Source organism: Sus scrofa, chromosome 15 (assembly GCF_054392235.1).
Source record: "Sus scrofa isolate SSC_HxYL_T2T_F1_AM1 chromosome 15, Sscrofa_HxYL_maternal_Yorkshire_Landrace_v2.0, whole genome shotgun sequence".
Taxonomy (NCBI): Eukaryota; Metazoa; Chordata; class Mammalia; order Artiodactyla; family Suidae; genus Sus; species Sus scrofa.
The window spans coordinates 62,422,478-62,443,522 of NC_139397.1; the positions used below are offsets into that span (position 1 = coordinate 62,422,478).

The 21,045-nt window shown below is 38.8% G+C and overlaps 1 protein-coding gene across 16 annotated transcripts in view; it reads right to left on the bottom strand.

The window, feature by feature from the left end:
• Positions 1-21,045, bottom strand: part of DDHD2 (DDHD domain containing 2) — a 54,150-nt gene that overhangs the window by 25,780 nt on the left and 7,325 nt on the right. For 8 of the 16 annotated variants that reach the window (XR_014829903.1, XM_085000068.1, XM_001925923.6 and 5 more), the window contains exons 5-16: positions 20,682-20,802; positions 18,949-19,038; positions 17,631-17,766; positions 13,448-13,656; positions 13,111-13,178; positions 12,245-12,367; positions 11,026-11,121; positions 9,094-9,222; positions 8,557-8,712; positions 8,185-8,287; positions 7,765-7,935; positions 6,458-6,620 (exon numbers count right to left, since the gene is read on the bottom strand). Coding sequence is in view for 10 of the 16 variants with exons in the window: in XM_085000068.1 (XP_084856194.1) it covers positions 6,458-6,620; positions 7,765-7,935; positions 8,185-8,287; positions 8,557-8,712; positions 9,094-9,222; positions 11,026-11,121; positions 12,245-12,367; positions 13,111-13,178; positions 13,448-13,656; positions 17,631-17,766; positions 18,949-19,038; positions 20,682-20,802 (1,565 nt within the window). In the remaining 6 variants the exon portion in view is untranslated. The remainder of the gene's footprint in view (positions 1-6,457; positions 6,621-7,764; positions 7,936-8,184; positions 8,288-8,556; positions 8,713-9,093; positions 9,223-11,025; positions 11,122-12,244; positions 12,368-13,110; positions 13,179-13,447; positions 13,657-17,630; positions 17,767-18,948; positions 19,039-20,681; positions 20,803-21,045) is intronic. The other 8 variants (XR_014829908.1, XR_014829905.1, XR_002339362.2 and 5 more) reach the window with 2 other exon arrangements.

Genomic DNA, 21,045 nt, shown 5'->3' on the forward strand with positions numbered 1-21,045 from the left:
GGCTGCAGCTGCAGCTCTAATTCGATCCCTAGCCTGGGAACTTCCATATGCCACAGGTGTGGGCCTAAAAATCAAAAAAAAAAAAAAAGAAAAAAATAGAAAAAAAGAAACAAACAAACACACCATTTGAACAGACCAATTACTAATAGTAAAAATGAATCTGTAATTTAAAAAAATATTCCCAGGAAACAAAATTCCAGGATGTTTCAGAGAAAAATTTTACCAAACATACAAAAAAAGATCTTCTACTTATCCTTTTCAAACTACTCCAAATAACTGGAGAGAGAAGAATGTTCCCAAATTCACTCTACAAAGCCACAATTATCCTAGACTGAAATCAAAGACACTACCAAAAAAAGGAAATTAGAGGCCAATATTTTTGACAAATATTGACTGAAAAATCCTCAACAAAATATTAGCAAACCAAATCTAACAATATATAAAAAGTATCATTCATAATGATCAAATGAGATTTGTTTCAGGGACACAAGGATGGTATGATATTTGCAAATCAATCAATGTGATATACTACTTCAACAGAAGGAAAGACCAAAAATCACACAATCATTTTAACAAGTAAGGAAATAGCTTATAAAATTCAACATTCATTCTTGATAAAACGTCTCATCAAAGGTGGTATAGAGGGAACATATCTCAACATAATAAAAGTCATTTTTGACAAACCCATAGCTAACAACTTCAACAGTGAAAGCTGAAAGCCTTTCCTCCAAATTCAAGAACACAAAGATGCCCACTCTCACTACTTCTATTTATCATAGTATTGAAAGTCCTATTCACAGTAATTAGACCAAAAAAATTAAAAAAGAAATAAAAGGCATCCAATTGGAAAGGAGGAAATAAAACTGTCACTATTTGCAGATGACACAATTTATATAGAAAACCCTAAAGTCTCCACCAAAAAAATTAGAACAAATGAATTCAGTAGGAATTTCCATTGTGGCACAGTGGAAAAGAATCTGACTAGTATCCATGAGGATACAGGTTCAATCCCTGGCCTTGCTCAGTGGGTTAAGGATCCAGCATTGCTGTGAGCTGTGGTGTAGGTCGCAAACGTGGCTCAGATATGTTGTTGCTGTGGCTATAGTGTAGGCTGGCAGCTATAGCTCCGATTCCACTCCTAGCCTGGGAACTTCCATATGCTATGGGTATGGCCCTAAAAAGACAAAAGATAAAAATAAAAATGAAATCAGTAAAGTTGAAGAATACAAGATTAATACACAGAAATCTGTTGCTTACCTATACACCAATAATGAACAATCATAATGTTTTAAAAAAATCCCATTTAAAATCTCATCGAAAAGAATAAAATAGCCTAGGCATAAACTTAACTAAGGAGGTGAAAGACCTATACTCTGAAAAGTATAAAACATTGATGAAACAAACTGAAGATGATACAAAGAAACATATCTGTGCTCTTAGACTGGAAGAATTAATGTTGCTAAAATGACCATGCTACCAAAAACAATCTATAGACAATGTGATCCCAACCCAAATATCTCTGACCTTTGTCACAGAACTAGAACAAACAATCCTAAAATTTATATGTAACCACGAAGTTCCTATTTTGCCAAAACAACCTTGAGAAAAAAGAACAAAGCAGGAGGGCATAACCTCCCTGACTTCAGACTATACTACAAAGCTACAGTCATCAAAACAGCATGGCACTGGCACAAAAACAGATACGTAGATCAACAGAACAGGACAGAGAACCCAAAAATTAATCCACACACCTATGGTCAAATAATCTACAACAAAGGAGACAAGAATATACAATGGAAAATAGTGATGATGGGAAAACTAGACAGCTACATGTAAAAGAAAGAGATTAGAAAATTTCCACATCCTACACACAAAAATAAACTAAGAATGGATTAAAGACCTAAATATAAGACTGGAAGCCATAAAACTCAAGACAACTTAAGCAGAACATTTTGACATAAATGATAGCAATATTTTTGGGGGGGAGTTCCCGTCGTGGCTCAGTGATTAACAAATCCAACTAGGAACCATGATGTTGTGAGTTCGATCCCTGGCCTTGCTTAGTGGGTTAAGGATCTGGTGTTGCCGTGAGCTGTGGTGTAGGTTGCAGATGTGGCTCAGATCTGCTGTTGCTGTGGCTCTGGCATAGGCCAGCAGCTACAGCTCCAATTAGACCCATAGCCTGGGAACCTCCATATGCCAAGGGAGCAGCCCTAGAAAAGACAAAAAGACAAAAAAACAAACAAATAAATGATAGCAATTTTTTTTTGGATTTGTCTCCTAAGGCAAAAAAAAAAAGCAAAAATGAACAAATGGAATCTAATTAAACTTTAAAACTTTTGCACAGCAAAGGAGACCAGCAACAAAAAGACAAGCTACTGAATTAGAGAAAATACCTGCAAATGATATGACAAATAAGGTGTTAATATCCAAAATATATAAACAGCTCATACAATTCAGTATCAAAAAAACACCAAAGTCAAAAGGGGGGGGGGCAGAAGACCTGAACAGATGCTTTTTCCAAAGAAGACATACAAATGGCTAATGCACACATGAAAAGATGCTCAACATTACCAATCATCAGGGAAATGTAAATCAAAATCACAATGAGGTATCACCTCACACCTGTCAGAATGGCTAGCATCAAAAAAAAAAACCCACAAATAACAAATGTTACCAAGGATACGGAGAAAAAGGAATGTAAATTCCCATTGCTGGTAGGAATGTAAATTGGTACAGCCACTGTGGAAAAACAGCATGTAGGCACCTCAAAAAACTAAAAATAGAACATATGGTCCAGCAATTCCATCCTGGGTATTTATCTGATGAAAATGAAAAAACTAATTTGAAAAGATATATGCACCCCAATGTTCATAGCAGCACTATTTATAATAGTCAATACATGGAAACAGCCTAAGTGTCTATCAACAGATAAGTGAATAAAGATGTATTTACAATGGATTATTACTCAGCCATAGAAAAGAATGAAATTCTGCCATTTGCAGCAACACAGATGGACCTAAAGAATACTATACTTATTGAAATAAGTCAGAGAAAGACAAATACTGTATTATACCACTTATATGTACAATCTGAAAAACAAAACAAACTAGTGAATATGACAAAATAGAAACAAACTCACATATATAGAGAACAAACACTGGTTACCAGTGAGGCGAGGAAAGGGGGAGGGACAGTATAAGAGAAGGGAATTAATATGTACAAACTATTATAGGATATATTGCAGGTATATATTGTAAAACACAAGGAACACAGCAATTATTTTATAACTATAAATGGAATATAAGCTTTAAAAATTGTAAATCACTATATTGTACACCTGTAATCTATTTAAAATTATACGTCAACTATACTTTATACATTATCTGGAAAATAAAGAATCTGAATTGGATTTTAGTATTGGACCAATTTCTTTTCCTCCAGAACAACAGAATGAGTTTAAAAAGAACAAGGTGGAGTTCCCATCATGGCACAGGGGAAATGGATCAGACTAGGAACCGTGCGTGAGGTTGCGGGTTTGATCCCCAGCCTTGCTCGATGAGTTAAGGATCTGGCTTTGCCATGAGCTGTGGTATAGGTCGCAGACACAGCTCAGATCTGGAGTAGCTGTGGCTCTGGCATAGGCTGGCAGCTACAGCTCTGATTAGACCCCTAGGCTGGGAAACTCCATATGCCATGGGTGCGGCCCTAAAAAGACAAAAGACAGAAAAATAATAATTTTAAAAAAAGAACAAGGTAACCAAATCACTCCAGTCTTCTTTAATAAAATGATAATACAGGTATATTTTTTTAAATGCCTTTATCATGGAGTTCTCATGTGGCACAGCGTATTAAAGATCTGGTGTTGTCACTGCAGTGGCTTGGGTTGCTACTGTGGTACAGTTTGGTCCCTGGCCCATAACTTCCACACATGCTGCAAGTGCAGCCAAAACAAAATTTTTAAATGCCTTTTTCAGATATCTATCAAGCCACATCTGGAGAGATCATTCTTAGAAAGCATTATTTTGTCCCCCTGTAGGATTGCTTTTACTGAATGCATTTTGATTTTATGCCATGGTCTCTATTGTATTTATGATATAAAGATAATTTTGAGTATTTCAAATAATAATCCCTTTGTCAGAATTCAATAAAAAATTTCCCTCAGGGGAGTTCCCATCGTGGCTCAGTGGTAACAAACCCAAGTAGTATCCATGAAGAAACAGGTTTGGGAGTTCCCGTCCTGGCGCAGTGGTTAACGAATCCGACTGGGAACCATGAGGTTGCAGGTTCAGTCCCTGCCCTTGCTCAGTGGGTTAACAATCCGGCGTTGCCGTGAGCTGTGGTGTAGGTTGCAGACGCAGCTCAGATCTGGTGTGGCTGTGGCATAGCCGGCAGCTACGGCTCTGATTCAACCCTAGCCTGGGAACTTCCACATGCTGTGGGTGGAGCCCTAAAAATAAGACAAAAAATTTTCCCAAAAGGAGTTCTGGTCATGGCTCAGTGGTTAGTGAACCCAACTAGCATCCATAAGGACGTGGGTTTGATTTCTGTCCTCGCTCGGTGGGTTAAGCATCCCGCATTGCCATGAGTGGTGGTGTAGGTTGCAGACGTGGCTCGGATCCCTTGTTGCTGTGGCTGTGGCATAGGCCAGCAGCTGCAGCTCTGATTGGACCCCTAGCCTTGGAACCTTCATGGCACAGGTGTAGCCCTAAAAAGACAAAAACACCAAAAAAAAAAAAAATCTCCCTTAGGAATTTTTTTTAGTCATCTCAGGAGAGTTCTCATTGTGGCTTAGCAGGTTAAGGACCTGACTAGTATCTATGAGCATGTGGGTTTGATCCCTGGCCTCGCTCAGTGGGTTAAGTACCTGATGTTGCCGTGAGCTTTGGTATAGGTCAAAGATACGGCTCAGATTCAACGTTTCTATGGCTGTGGCGTAGGCTGGCGGCTACAGCTCCGATATGACCCCTAGCCTGGGAACTTCCACATGCCACAGGTGTGGCCCTAAAAAGTAAATAAATAAATAAATAAATAAATAAATAAATAAATAAAGTCCTCTCAGTATTATAAAGCATGCATTTATTGAACACTTATCCCTCATCCATCTATTTTCTTCTTTCTTTCTTTTTTTTCCTGTCTTTTTAAGGCTGCACCCATGGCATATGGAAGTTCCCAGGATAGGGGCTGAATGGAAGCTGTAGCCACTGGCCTATGCCACAGCCACAGCCATGCCAAGATCTGAGCCACTGCTGCGACCTACGCCATAGCTCATAGCAATGCCAGATCCTTAACCAAGAGGCCAGGGATTGAACCTGGGTCCTCATGGACACTAGTCAGATTCATTTCCCCTGAGCCACAACAGGAACTCCTCCTGAACCCATTGTATTTTCCTAGTTTTATTTCCTTTAATTTCTTCAGTAATTGAGTTCTATTCTGCTATAATACATGAATTTCAATAAGCACCATTAATCCAATCTACAATCTACCAGGTAATTAATTATAGTTAATAATTAATCTATGAATAAATTCTGGGGATCTAACGTATATAGCATGGTGACTACAGTTAACGATGTTGTATTATGTACTTGAAAGGTGCTAACAGAATAGACCTTAAATGTTCTCGCTTCAAAAAAGAAAGTCATTATGTGAGGTGATGGAAGTGTTAACCTATTGTGCTAATCATTTCATAGTACATACATGTATCAAACATCACATGTATTAAACTCACACAATGTTATATGTCAATTATAGCTCAATAAAGCTAGGAAAAAACATTTAAACATTAAAACAAAATTAATCATAAAATCTGATCTTGCTACTGTAAAGTTTTTTTGTTTTTTTGTTTTTTTTTTTTTTGCTTTTTAGGGCTGCACTTGCAGCATATGGAGATTCCCAGGCTAGGGGTCGAATTGGAGCTGTTGCTGTCAGCCTATGCCAAAACCACAGCAATGCAGGATCCGAACCACATCTGCAACCTACATCACAGCTCACGGCAATGCCGGATCCTTAACCCACTGAGCAAGGCCAGGGATCCAACCTGCATCTTCATGGATGCTGGTCAGATTTATTAACCGCTGAGCCACGACGGGAACTCCTGTAAATACTTTAAAATGGGTTTCCTAAAATACTTTTAGCAATAGTAATGTATTGTTCTAGTTCATATTTATTTGCCCATCCTTCCCCATTACTGGCCAGCGGACAAACTTTTAAGACCAAGCTAACTGAACTCGTGGTTGCTGATGTCATTAGCCTCATGCTCTACCCAACTATAAGACAAAACAATAATGTGTTGAAACCAGATTTCTTCAAATAACATATTATGCTATTGTGTAACTGTCTGTACAAGAAATCATTGTAATCCCAAATGTACATCAGCCTATCCTCCTTTTTCTACATCAATCAAATATCAGACACAATTACACCAAAGAACCCAAGAAACAAAACAAACAACACTTACCAATAGCACAGATGGCTTTGCAAAGCAAATAAATACTCATTAAAACTTTCAATGGGCTTCTCCTGCAGCACATAGTCAATGCGCTGGCCTCCATTCAGCATTCCCACGTGGATGGGGGGCATGTCTTCTTTAACTGCCACAGGGTTCTCATCTGTGTTAACATCTGGTTACAGAGGAACCACAGTAAGAATCTAAGCTTCCAGCCCTCGGAGTTCCCATTGTGGCTCAGCAATACAAACCCAGAAGCATCCACAAGGATGCAGGCTCAATCCCTGGCCCCGCTCTGTGGGTTAAGGATCCGGCATTGCTATGAGTTGTGATTTAGGCCTCAGATGTGGCTTGGATCTGGCGTTTATGTGGCTGTGGTGTAGGCCAGTTGGTACAGCTCTAACTCGACCCCTCTCTTGGGAACCTCCTTATGCCGGAGCTGTGGCCCTAAAAATACAATACAATAAAATAAAAGCTTCCAGACCTCCATGGTCGTCCCCACCTCCCTTCGGATGCCAGGTTTACCGTAGGATGAACTGCTCAGAAACCTCTCTCCCATCTTTCTCCTCTCAACCCCCTTAAAGCTGCTTTTCAGGCCACATTGGTTTTATCCGGTCCCCTTTTTCTTCCCTGTACCTTTGATAGCTAATTCATTTGCCTTTGATTTACAAACTAAATGGCTTAGGCAGTTGAAAACTAAGGCAAAAGAATGCAGTATTAACTGCAAAATTAAGGGAAGAGGATATGGATTCAATCCCTGGCCTCAGCATTGACGTGGACTGTGGTCATGGACTCGGCTCAGATCCTGTGTTGCTGTGGCTGTGGCGTAGGCCGGCAGCTGTAGCTAAGATTCAACCCCTAGCCTGGGAACTTCCATATGCTGTAGGTACGGCCCTAAAAAGAAAAAAAAAAAATGAAATGAAATGAAAAAAAAAAAAAAAAAAAAAAAAAAGAGGAGAGTGTCCTAGCTAGTCCCCAGCCAGGAAAATTAAACCAGCCCATGGATTTACAGACATTCTCCTGTAAAAGCAAGATTTTTCACAGTGTCGTCTCTCAGCATCATGCCCAGAGTTCCCAAGTGGGGAATGTTTTAGAGCCTCATTACTAGATGCTCAGATTCTTGATATTCTTCCTCACAAATAATGCTTTCCCATAATTTGTGGCTATTAAATGACAGAAAACATGAGCTGAAGGTCCCTTAGGATGCATCATATTCATCCTAAACAATCAAAAGGGGACAGAGAGCATAAGGACCACACAGCATGGAGTCCTTCTCAGACAGCCTGATGCAGGAAATCAGTGTGTACAGTCTCACTGACCACTAGGCTTCTCTGAACTTGATTCAGGTTCTGCTTCAGTTTCGTCTACAGTTTCTGAAGCTTGTAAGGCAGGGTATGGCGCTCTGGTGAACGACTTCCAGGCCATCCGCAGCGAACCCAGCAAGTTGTTTTTAAGGTCCATGCTCATCCTGGTTAAGCCCTCTCTCAGTTCTGAAACACATATGAAAAAGAATGTTATGGAGTTTCCCTGGTGACCTAGTGGATTAAGGATGGGTGTTGTTGCTGCTGTGGCTCAGGTTCAGTCCCTGGCCCAAGAACTTCCACATGCTGCAAAAAAAGAACATTATACAGTTTACAAAGTGTTTAGGGTTCAACTCAGCTACACAAAATGAATGTGGCCCCATCAGTCTGAACTGACCAGAAGGTCTAGAATCATCAGGCTCTGTACTCAAGACTTACCTAAGTGCATCCGCTTTCTGCCCTTATGATGCGGGATCAGCATTGGCTCAAATTCCACTCCTGGGACCACCATTGGTTCAATCCTATAGGCCACAGGATCAAACTACATAGGGAAAATAATAACTACATATACCTCTCCTGAAAAATGATAACCACAGTCTCAGGCACTGTGTATCAGACAAGAATAACTAGAAGCTCTTTTTTTAAAAATGTGGTCATTTAGCCCCATCGCTTCTAGATTCATACTATTATAAACGAACTCTTTACTACAGAATTATACAGAAAAATTAAACCCACACAATAGAATGTCATACTGTTTACCAATAAGCCCTAATATTTAGGTTAAAATTACAAGTGCTGCCCAATGCTTACGGGGTGATAAATATTGAAGAAACCTTTGCATGTTGGAAATTTGTAGTTGGGGTCAATTCTTTTTAGTCCTCGGACAGTAAGAAACATTCCAATGGGAGATCCAAAGGCAAAGAATATTTCTGGTTTATAAGTGAGCCGGGGGTATTTAACAGACACCTGGAGGGAGGAAATAAAAGCATCTCTCATTAATAACAGAAGTTACAGGAGTTCCCGTCATGGCTTGGTGGTTTATGAACCTGACCAGGATCTATGAGGATGTGGGTTCAATCCCTGCCCTCGCTCAGTGGGTTAAGGATCTGGCGTTGCCGAGAGCTGTGGTGTAGGTCACAGACGCAGCTCGGATCCTGCATTGCTGTAGCTGTGATGCAGGGCAGCAGCTACAGTTCCAACTCAACCCCTAGCCTTGGAACTTCCATATGCTATGGGTGCAACCCTAAAAAGACAACAAATAAAAAATAAAATAAAATAAAATAAAATAAAAAACAACAAAGGTTACCTGTATTTCCACCATACGAATGGCAAACAATATAATGTTACCTGCCCAATGCCAACGTCCAGATACTCATCGTTTCCGGTCTCATTAGTATCACCGCAGTGCTCTGATTCTTTGGGAATGTTAGACATGTTCATCCCTGCAGCTGATTGCGGACTTGGTCTATTAATACCCTAAAGAATAAAAAATAGTTCTGTGGAGCTGCTATGTGGTAAAAATATCCAAAGGATACCATTTTCTACTAGTTTGAAAGGAAGCTTGAGGTTTGAAATGACAGGCAACAATTCTAAGAATCATCTCTCAGAAAGCAAGATAAAGCTGATGAAAACAGAAGTTGCCTTAAATTATGAATTGACAACCCTGCATGCTCTAAAATGATGAAAGATGTGCATGGCCATTTGGGTAGCAGTTGAAATTTTAGGCAACCATCAGGAGAGAGAACAACAGCAGAGCACTGTGAAATGTGGGGGACTGCTGAGTTCAATGAAGTACTGTGACTTTCTAATCAAAGCAAGTAGTATATTTCTATGGGCCTTAAATGAGAACTGAGCAACCTGCTAAGAAGTTGAAAAATAATTAACTAGGAAATGAAAAAAAACTTAGTGGCCCAAAATACTGAACGTAGCAGTATGGTTACAACATGAATAAACCTTGAATATATTAAGTGAAAGTAGCCAGCCAGAAAAGGCCACATATCGTATGATTCCAGTTATGTGAACTGTCTAGAATAAGAAATACACACAGATAAAAAAAGATCAAGGGTTCACAGAAGAAGGTAATGGGGAGTGATAGCTAATGAATATGATGTTTCTTTTTTGGGGTGATGGAAGTGTTCTGGAATTAAAGAGGGGTAATGGTTACACAGCTCTAAATATATTAAAACCCACTGCACTGTCTACTTTAAAAGGGTGAATTTTCAACTGAATACTACTCAGCCACAAAAGAGAACAAAATAATGCCATCTGCAGCAACATGGGCAGAATTAGAGACTCTCACACTAAGTGAAGTCAGAAAGAGAAAAACAAATACTGTATGATATCGCTTGTATCTGCAATCTAATATATAGCACAAACGAACCTTTCCACAGAAAAGAAATGCATGACTTGGAGAATAGACTTGTGGTTGCTAAGGGGGAGGGAGTGGGATGGACTGGGAATTTGGGGTTAATAGATGCAAACTATTGCATTTGGAGTGGAAAAGCAATGAGATCCTGCTATATAGGACAGGGAACTATATCTAGTCACGTGTGATGGAACATGATTGAGGATAATGTGAGAAGAAGAATGTATATATATGTGTGTGTGTGTATGACTGGGTCACTTTGCTGTACAACAGAAAACTGACATAACACTTAAACCAATTATAACAGAAAAAATAAAAATCATTAAAAATAAATAAAAGCATCAATTTTATGCAATCTGATGTAAATTATATTGCAACAAAGCAGTTATAAAAGAAACCCAGGAGAGATAAGAATGGTAGAAGCCCAGGAGAGAGAAGATTTCTGAAGCTAATAACACTTTTAAAGATATCAATAAAGAAAATGTGTTTAATTTCTAAAAAGAGAGCCAAAGATCAATTTTATTTTTTTTTTTTTTTTTTTGTCTTTTTTGTTGTTGTTGTTGCTATTTCTTGGGCCGCTCCCGCGGCATATGGAGGTTCCCAGGCTAGGGTCTAATCGGAGCTGTAGCCACCAGCCTACGCCAGAGCCACAGCAACGCGGGATCCGAGCCGCGTCTGCAACCTACACCACAGCTCACGGCAACGCCGGATCGTTAACCCACTGAGCAAGGGCAGAGACCGAACCCACAACCTCATGGTTCCTAGTCGGATTCGTTAACCACTGCGCCACGACGGGAACTCCCCAAAGATCAATTTTAAAAATTGTTTACCTCCCTATAATAAACAGCTCACAAAGCACAAGGACACAAGGATGTCAAAAATGTTTAATCCTACAAGCTGTATTAAGCACGTACCACTGAATTTCTTCTGGTCTGAACGTAGTTTAATATTTTCCTTCTTGGTCCTAAGGGAATTCCCATTTCCTGAAGATCTTTGTCCGTACATAAAGCCTAGATGTAAAAAAAAAAAAAAATCAAATCTTTCCTATTTCAAGGCAAAATAAAATTAATGAAATGTCCTGGTCTCTGAGCGGAGCAAGGCTTAGGCATTTTGTTGTTCTTTGCTTTATGTGACTAGGACTCCGTAGTGGTACAACATCATTAATAACTTCAAGAAGGGAAAAGTATTTTATTCATAAATAAGTTTACAGAAGAATGAAAAAAATCAATACGCCAATAACAATGCTACAGTAATACAGATACTACTGTAAACAAACAAACAAACAAACAAAAAGCCCTACAGAAGTGAGTATCTAACTTCATGACAGAAAAACCCTCCATGAATTCCATGAACCTTAGATGTCACATTCCTGAGAAAGACTATGTGTCTGCTCATGGACACAAGCAGTGAGAACGCACAGCAAACACAGAGCATGAAACAGACCAACAACCAGGATCTCCACTTAAGGGCTGCTCCCTGTCCCTCGCCATGAGGAAGTCTTCCTTCACCCGCCCCAACTAGGTTAGCTCATCCTAGGGGGCGCTCTTAAACCACTGTGCACGTTCCTTCCTTAGAACTTATCACTGTCGTAATTCATCATGTGTTTGGTTATTTGATGTGTCTTTTCCACTAATACATGAGGTGATGTCTCTACCTGAAGTACTTGAAGTCTGCCTGATCGTAGCAGGCACTTACTAAATTCCTGTCAAATGAACAAATGTATCACAAACCTGAAAAAAGAGCACAACAGGAGTGGCAAAAACCAAAAACGAATCAATAAGCAAATATCCACAGTAGAGCTCCAAAAAGTGTAACGGACAATTAAGAGTTAGAAAAGTCAGTGGTCATTCATTCCTGCTCTCATGTTTTCGAAGCTGTGCTGGATTTTAGTCTTTGCTCTACTGCTATATCAGCATGGGTCCTCTGAACTCTGAACTCCCACAAAGCAAAGATCACTTAATATGATTTTTAAAAAAAATACACCAATAGCGCTAAAGAACATTCCTAATGATAACAAAGTATTTATGACTAAAATGCTTCTAAAGGGCAGGCTCTTAGCAAGCAGCATGATAAAGATAAGCAACAAAAATCCTGAAAATGGTATAGGACAAAATTTTAAAAGATTATTTTTACCAGAGCTTCTTTATCTACTTTCTCCTTCTCAAAGATACTAAAGAATTCAGAGAGTTGAAGTTTCTTCAGGTCTTCCTCCAGTGTTGGTGTATCTCCTTGATCCATGAAAACAGATGGCGAATCCTAAAAATTAAATTGTAAAGCTCATATCCTCTAAATTCATTTAATTTTCCTTTATTCATACTACTGTGCAATAAAGAAATGTACTATGTAAGATATATCCACACAGAGATGTATCTTAACTTTGAACTGTAATTTATATGAAATATAAATGTGATTAACATTTAAGTTTTTGCAACATTAGTTGAAACCCAATATATTTTTAAATAAATGAGTAAAGAATTACAAAAATATTCTTCATCGTCATTAACAACACATTTCCTGAGCTCTTATTATTGTTTAAGGACTGCTTTCAAACAGAATTTCTATAAATTATATCAGTTCGCATCCAATTCATTTTCCATTTCCTCAAATGCAAATTCCATTTCAACTCAATGATTCTATAATTCTAATAGCAGACCAGTAGTGTTTATAATGAAAAATAAGGTACCTATAATCATTTTAGAATGTGGCAAATACTTGTAGAAACATGTTATCTTGCTTCAATTATCCAAGAATCATAGAGATAATTACAAGTCTGTTAAAATTAAAATAAATATAAATGTAACGTTACAGTATGAGACTAAGCAAAAAACAAAAAGTCTGAAATCTAAAATCCTAGGAGTTCCCTGTTGGCCTAGCAGTTAAGGACTCGGTGTTTGTCACTGCAGTGGCTTGAGTTTGATCCCTGGCCAAAAAATAAAATGAAATCTAAAAATCCTTATTAAGAAATAGTACAAGAGAACCTATCTGAATATCTAAATTACCTTTTTACTGTCAATATCCCCCAAAGAATCCTTCTGATTTGTTAGGATATCAAACAATATAAGCGAACCTACAAGTAAAATAGAAGGGACAATTTCAAAGCATTAACAAAGACTAAATAGCTGTCTTTTATACAGAAATTAATAAGCCAATTACCCATGTAGCAAAACCTATGAAGTAGAGTCTTTCTTTCCAATCCGCCACCCCCCTTGCAACTTCTTCCAAATTCATCATAAACCACTTCTAGACTGCTGAATCTGATACTGATAAAATACTGCACTTCAGAAACGGGTGTCCTTAAAATATGAGAGCCTTCCCTGGTCATAGAGAATCCGTTACCTAAACTATGACCAGCAATGGAAACACCTCCTTTGAAATCTGGGTTCCTCTGCAGAAAAAGCTTATATATTCTGTTCATTTCAGAAGCAACTGTGTCCACAATAGTCTGACAGTAGGTGGGGCTATTGTAGAAGAAGACATCCAGAATCGTGTTGTTGGTGAAGTGCCTTAGGCGGTTAATGCTGGGCAGGGTTATTCGCTGCAGATCTCTGAAAAAAAAAAAAAGGAAAGATATTTTAATTAGAAAAATTAATACATGCCATAACCTCCTCTAAATTACTATCCAGCTTAGACTTAGATATTTAAATATACACAAGGTAACTATCAATTTATAGGAAATACAGGGAGTTCCTGTTGTGGCTCAGCAGGTTAAGAATCTGACTAGAATCCATGAGGATGTGGGTTCAATCCCTGGCCTTGATCAGTGGGTTAATAATCTGGCCTTGCTGCAACCTGTGACATAGATTGCAAATGTGGCTCAGATCCCACCTTGCTGTGGCTGTGGTGTAGGCTGGCAGCTGCAGCTCCAATTCAACGCCTAAGCCAGAAACTCTCATATGCCACTAACTGGGCCCGAAAAAGAAAAAAAAAAAAAAAAAGGAAATACAGAAGAGAGATATACTTTTAACAAAGCCACAGGACATGATCAGCAAAATTCAGAGTGTGAGAAACTCTACAAGACAAAAAACACAGCTTCTCTAAGACATAAATTGCAAGAAAATAAGAGATGGAAAAGTTATCTTAAAAAGACATTAAAAGAGATTTAAAAGACATTATCTAATTGCAATTTATGGACCTTATTTGGATCCCAGTTTTTGTTTTGTTTCTTTGCTTTTTAGGGCCACACCTGCGGCATATGGAAGTTCCCAGGCTAGGGGTCGATAGGAGCTGCAGCTGTCAGTCACAGCCACAGCCACACAGGATCCAAGCCACGTCTGCAACCTACACCACAGCTCTTGGAATGCTAGATCCTTAATCCACTGAGTGAAGCTAGGGATCAAACTCATATCCTCATGGATATTCAGGTTCATAACCCACTGAGCCACAACAGAAACTCCTGGATCCCAGTTTAAAATAAGTGTGTGTGCTTTTGTGTATGTGTATATATAAAATCATGACATTGGACAACTTGAAATTTGTACACTGGTGTGTATTTGTTGATATTAGAATTTATTAGGTGTGATAATGGTATTATGGGTCTATTTTTTTAATTCTTAAGACATACAAACTGAATACAGAACTACTATATGACCTAGCAATCCCACTCACAGGCATCTGGAGAAAACCCTAATTTGAAAAGATACATGCATGCCAATTGTTCACTGTAGCACTATTCACAATAGCCAAGACATGGAAGCAACCTAAATGTCCAACAGAGGAATGGATAAAGTATGGTACAAATATACAATGGAATATTACTCAACCATAAAAAAGAACAAAATAATGCCATTTGCAGCAAATGGATGGACCCAGAGATTATCACACTAAGCAAAGTCTGAGAAAGATAAATGTCATATGCTATCATTTATATGTGGAATCTAAAATGTGGTACAAATGAACTTATTTATAAAACGAACTTTCACAGACATAGAAAACAAACTTATAGTTACCAAAGGGGAAGAGAAGAGGGATAAATTAGGGGTTTGAAGTTAACCTATACACACTATTAAATATAAAACAGATAACTAATAAGGACCTACTGTATACCAGAGGGAACTCAACATTCTGTAATAACCTATATGGGAAAAGAATCTGAGAAAGAATATATATATATAACTGATTTAACTTGGCTGACCACCTGAAACCAACACTGTACTCCAAATGAAATAAATAAATCAAGTATATTATAATCACGAGTTTAAAAAAAAGATACACAATACAAACTGAAACACTGAACTCACAAAATGATATGATGCCTAAGATTTTGTTAAAAAATAATACAGTGGACGGACGGTCAGCATAAAGAGGTACGAAGATGTGGATGGGGCAGAAGTGGCCCTGTATTGAGGCTTCTTGGGGCCGTGTAATCATAATCAGAACATGAAGATTCATTATATATGCTCTTGTGTACAAAATTCTCTATAATGAAAGGTTTTTTAAAAGATAGAAAATGTTTTTCCCGGCATTCTCAGCATTAAGGTTTTGTGACCACAAGTCAGATGTTTAATAGCTCAGCTCCCTATTTCAATGCAGAATTTCTACAAGCTGAAAGAAGGCAAGGATGGCATATGCCAAAAGCAAGCAGAATTCCTATCTCATAAAGGAAAACAATGCAGACAATAATCTAGATCAGCTTCTGGCTAAAGCTTTCTCAAAATTCCCAGAAAGCTTCAACAGCACCCGTAGTTTAGAGAGGGCTATGTGTCCCTTGTAACCTCTCAGCATCACCTCAAATATGAAAGAATGTGAACTCCACACCTAGTAAAGGCAACACCACAGTGGAGCACTTGGCACATGGACTACGTTCAAATCAGAGCATTAAGAACTAAGAGGGAGTTTCGGTTGTGGCTTAACAGAAACCAACCCAACTAGTATCCATGAGGATGCAGGTTCGATCCCTGGCCTTGCTCAGTGGTTAAGGATCCAGCATTGCTATGAACTGCTGTAGGTCACAGACATGACTCAGACCTGGCGTTGCTATGGCTATGGTGTAGGCTGGCAGATGCAGCTCTGATTGGACCCCTAGCCTGGGAACTTCCATATGCTGCAGGTGCAGCCCTAAAACACACACACACACACACACACACACACACACAAACCCACCAAACTGAGACACACAGAATCAGAAAAGCCATTTCCAAGACCAGCATGGAATTAATGCTACTTCCTTTCTCTACCTGAGAAGCATCTCCTAGTTCTATCCTAGAACTAGCTTATGAACACACTTCTTTCTGGAGATACCATAGCTGAATATCCTTAGTACAAGGATAACCTTCTCTGACTTTCTGTAAAATTTACAAACAAAGCTATTGAACTTGTAACTCAAGAAAGCCATCACTTGGAGTTCACTGGTGGCCCAGTGGGTTAAGAATTTAACCCTGGCATCACTGCAGTGGTTTGGGTTGCTGCTGCGGCATAGTTTCAGTCCCTGGCCTGGGAATTTTTACACGCTATGGGCCCGGCCAAAAAAAATTTTTTTAATTAAAAAAAAATAGCCATCACTCATAAGTCATTATACCAATTATACCTCATGTTATAAATCCTAAAAATTTAATGTTTGGGGATTTCCCTTTTGGCCCAAATTTGGACAAATGTTATCGAAATTATGATCATAAAAGGAACAAAATTCTTTGTGCATCTTGTGGTAGGTTGGCTTCTGACATCTGAAGATGGAAATACTTATACACTATGGAGAGAAAGCAATATTTGCCTTTAATGCTAAAGAAATAATAAAGCTGTGGAGCTCCCATCGTGGCATAGTGGTTAACTAATCCGACTAGGAACCATGAGATTGCGGGTTCCATCCCCAGCATTGCTCAGTGGGTTAACAATCTGGCGTTGCCGTGAGCTGTGGTATAGGTCAAAGACCTGGCTTGGATCCCACGTTGCTGTGGCTCTGGCGTAGGCCTATGGCTGCGGCTCCCATTAGACCCCTACCCTGGGAACCTCCATATGCCGTGGGAGCGGCCTTAGGAAAGGCAAAAAGACAAAACAATAATAATAATAATAAAGCTGTAATAGGAAACACTAACAAACCAGTAGAATATACTGGAAGAAGATACACACAGCTCTCTACTCCTAACCCGAGCTAGTTACACCAAGGAATCGGTCAGCACTTATAATGTATCTCTAAGAAAAAGACACAGAGGTACAAAATGTTTCTGGTGAAAGAAATTTTATTTTTGCTTTTCAGGGCCACACCTGTGGCATATGGAAGTTCCCAGGCCAGGGGTCAAATTGGGGCTGTAGCCACAGCCACAGCAACACAGGATCTGAGCCACGACTGTGACCTAAACCACAGCTCATGGCAATGCTGGATCCTTAATCCACTAAATGAGGCCATGGATCGAACCATGTCCTCATGGATAATAGTTGGGTTCATAATCTGCTGAGACACAACAGGAACTCCCAAAATTTTAAATATACAATCGGCTATAGCACTGATACGTTCCTAGGCATATCAATGATCAGAAAACATATTACAACCACACTTAACAACTCGAAGGTGTCAAGGATTACTCACACATCCACACCAGTGGAATGTAAAGGACTGTGCCAGTTGACTGGGAGAAACTCTACCCTCCCAATCTGATGATTTTCATGGGCTTTCTTGAAATGTGTCTGCAGCAGGTTCAAAGAAACACTGCGAAAATCATTAACTGGAAAAGAAAATTAAACAGTGAAGCAGTGGATTCTCAGGATTAGGATGCAATGATCATATAGTTACACTAAGCCTATCATCATTTGCTTAGAGCACCTATTGACCTGAGTCAAAAACAGTGGTATCAGGAGTTCCCATCGAGGCTCAGTGGTCAACAAATCCGACTAGGAACCATGAGGTTGCGGGTTTGATCCTGGCCTTGTTCAGTCAGTTAAGGATCTGGCATTGCCGTGAGCTGCGGTGTAGGTTACAGACTCGGCTTGGATCCCGAGTTGCTGTGGCTCTGGCATAGGCCGGTGACTACACCTCCGATTAGACCCACTAGCCTGGGAACTTCCATGTAGAAAAGCCAAAAAAAAAGTGGTATCAGAAAAAATTAACCTTGTATATAGAAAAAGACATTTCTTTAATATAGAATTTGCTTTTACTATAAAAATATTTGATCAAAGAAAACCCTGCTAACTTCAAAAATTTTACTGTGTCATGGGAACAGTTTCAAATTTTTTTTTAATCACATGACTATGTCAATTGGCCTTGCAGTCAGATTCCTATCCTAACTTTCTGGTTCTCATAAACAACCGTTACCCAATATTTTGGATTAAAAACTGCTGTCTGGAATTCATATCACGTAGAGCTTAACCTTCTAGAAGGTTTAGGCTTAGAAGCCTTAGCCATTAGGATCAGATTCCAGAACTGGGGCAATTAGACGATGAATACTACCAAGTTTTAGAAGAACTTACCTTTCGAAATCAAGTTACACTAACCACCTAAACATTCCAATTAGAATGTCAAGAGGTTTATGAAAGTTGAATTACAAAAAAGACCGAGCTTCTGTTATTCATTAAACTATATTACCTTTATGGTTATATATTTATAAATAGATTCCCTTTATATCAGGAATGGTCAGAAACAGGAATCACATCCTGAAACCATTTTATTAGGCTTGAGGGCTTGCTCACTCAAGAACTGTTAGTTAAGAGAATAAACCTATTAGCCTAAGGAGTTTACTGGCACTTTTAAATCTAAGCTGGGAAGCTTTACCACCATGCTGCTGGCCTTTAGCTCTCCAAATCTTATTATGCAGCTAAGACAACAGATGAAAGACAACACCTGATCTCAATTCACAGGAGCAGTAACAGTCCCCTTAAATGATTTAATCTCTTTTGCTCTGCACACCTACCACACTGTACAATGCTTCGAAAGCGGAGATCACAAGCTGGTCCGATCCCATGGACTACAAAAACCAAGTGATCTATTTGTAAAGGTTCCCCTACAAATGAAATTACAAAGAAAAATCATTCTGTATAACTCATCATGTATTCTAAGATTGACATTCACAACAAATAGGTAATTTGAAATGGGCAAGTGAAAAAAAGAGCAGAGGAGTTCCCGTTATGGCTCAATGGGTTAAGAACCCGACTAGTATCCATGAGGACGCAGGTTCAACCCCTGGCCTTGTTCAGTGGGTTAAGGATCTAGCGTTGCCATGAGCTGTTGTGTAGGTCGAAGACACAGCTCAGATCCGCTGTGTCTGTGACTGCGGTGCAGGCTGGCAGCTGCAGCTCTGATTTGACCCCTAGCATGGAAACTTCCATATGCTGCAGGTGAGGCCATAAATAAATAAATAAATAAATAAACAAGAGCAGATATTTTAAAGGACATAAACAGTCCTACATTTATAACTACTAAATATACAGTGACTAATTAGTAATAACAGTGATTTTTTAACTTGGTTTCTAATTTATCTTGAAATAAGTTGGTAAAAAAATTTGGGGGGGTTTTAAAACATTTTATTTTGAAACAGTTGGACTCTTACAAACCACATGAAAGAAGAGTAAAACTTTCATGTCCTGTTTACACAGATTCAACACTTTAATATTTGCTTTATTACTCTATGTGTATGTGTATTCACACCCATTTCTTTTTCTGAATTATTCAGGAGCCTGCACACATCATACCTCTTCAACCCTTTAGTATTTTAATATGTATTTCCTAAGAATATTCTCTTATATAACCACAGGGCAGTTACTGAATTTAGGCAGTTTAACACTGACAGAATATTTTTATCTAATATCCCATTTTTATCAATTGTACCAACAGTGTCTGGTACGTATTTTGAGGCCTGAAATCTTAAACTCATCTTTTTATTTTTTTCCTATCGTACTTCACTCTATTGCACTTCACAAATGTTGAGTTTTATTGTTGTTTACAAATAGAAGATTTGTGGCAACCTTGAACTGTCATTAAACTCATCTTTTTGGGGGGTAGCGGGGCTATGCCCGCAGCATGCAGAAGTTCCCTGGCCCAAGGATTGAACCCTCACCACAGCAGCGACCCAAGCCACTACAGTGACAAGGCTGAATTCTTAACCCACTGTGCCACAAGAGAACTCCTAAACTCATCTTCTTAAATTACAGTAAGTCTGAGACTTTATCCAAGAGACAAGCCATCTCCTCTGCAAGATGAGAGGAATTTTATAATCTAGTTAAATACATTATAAAACCAACCATAAATGACCCAAGCTAGACAGCAATGGATAACCATTAAGGTCCTACTGAAAAACAGTTTTCCCTAATTGAAAACCCTTAAAGGCAGGAGTTACCAGGAATAAATGAATAATCAAGCAAGGGGAATTATACTTCTCAGAATTAGGACTCAATCAGTTCATTTGTACTTAGTGACTTCCTGATTAGTACTGCCAAATTTTATCCATTCGATCATATACTTGGCAACTTTAACCTTTTTGACCTAATTCAGATTCTTAGTAGATGAAGTAATGCTCATGTTCACTTGGAAGCCCATTTGATTAAAGAAAATTTTTAAGCCTTGAGGTAATCAAAAGCCATAGATAAAGGCCACGAGAGGTAAACAGATAAGTATACCAGAAGAAAAAAGAAGAATGATTAACATTACCACCATGAATGTCAACAGAGATGTTCTCAACCCCCCTCTTCACTGTTCGTGGTCGACCCTGCTCAGTGGGTGTTGAACCCCACTCATCAGACCCTGCAACTGGCTGGTAATGCACCATAAGCTTAAAAAAAAAAAAAAAGGATCAGTACAATACAGATAGTCTACATTAAAAACATCTCTATGCAATTCTGAGGGGTAGGGAGCAGGTCTTTCTAAACATGACATAGAGTCATATTCAACTGAAGTTTTTGTTGGTTTTTTCTTTTTTTTTTTTTTTTTTTGTCTTTTTGTCATTTCTTGGGCCACTCCCGCGGCATATGGAGGTTCCCAGGCTAGGGGTCTAATCGGAGCTGCAGCCGCCAGC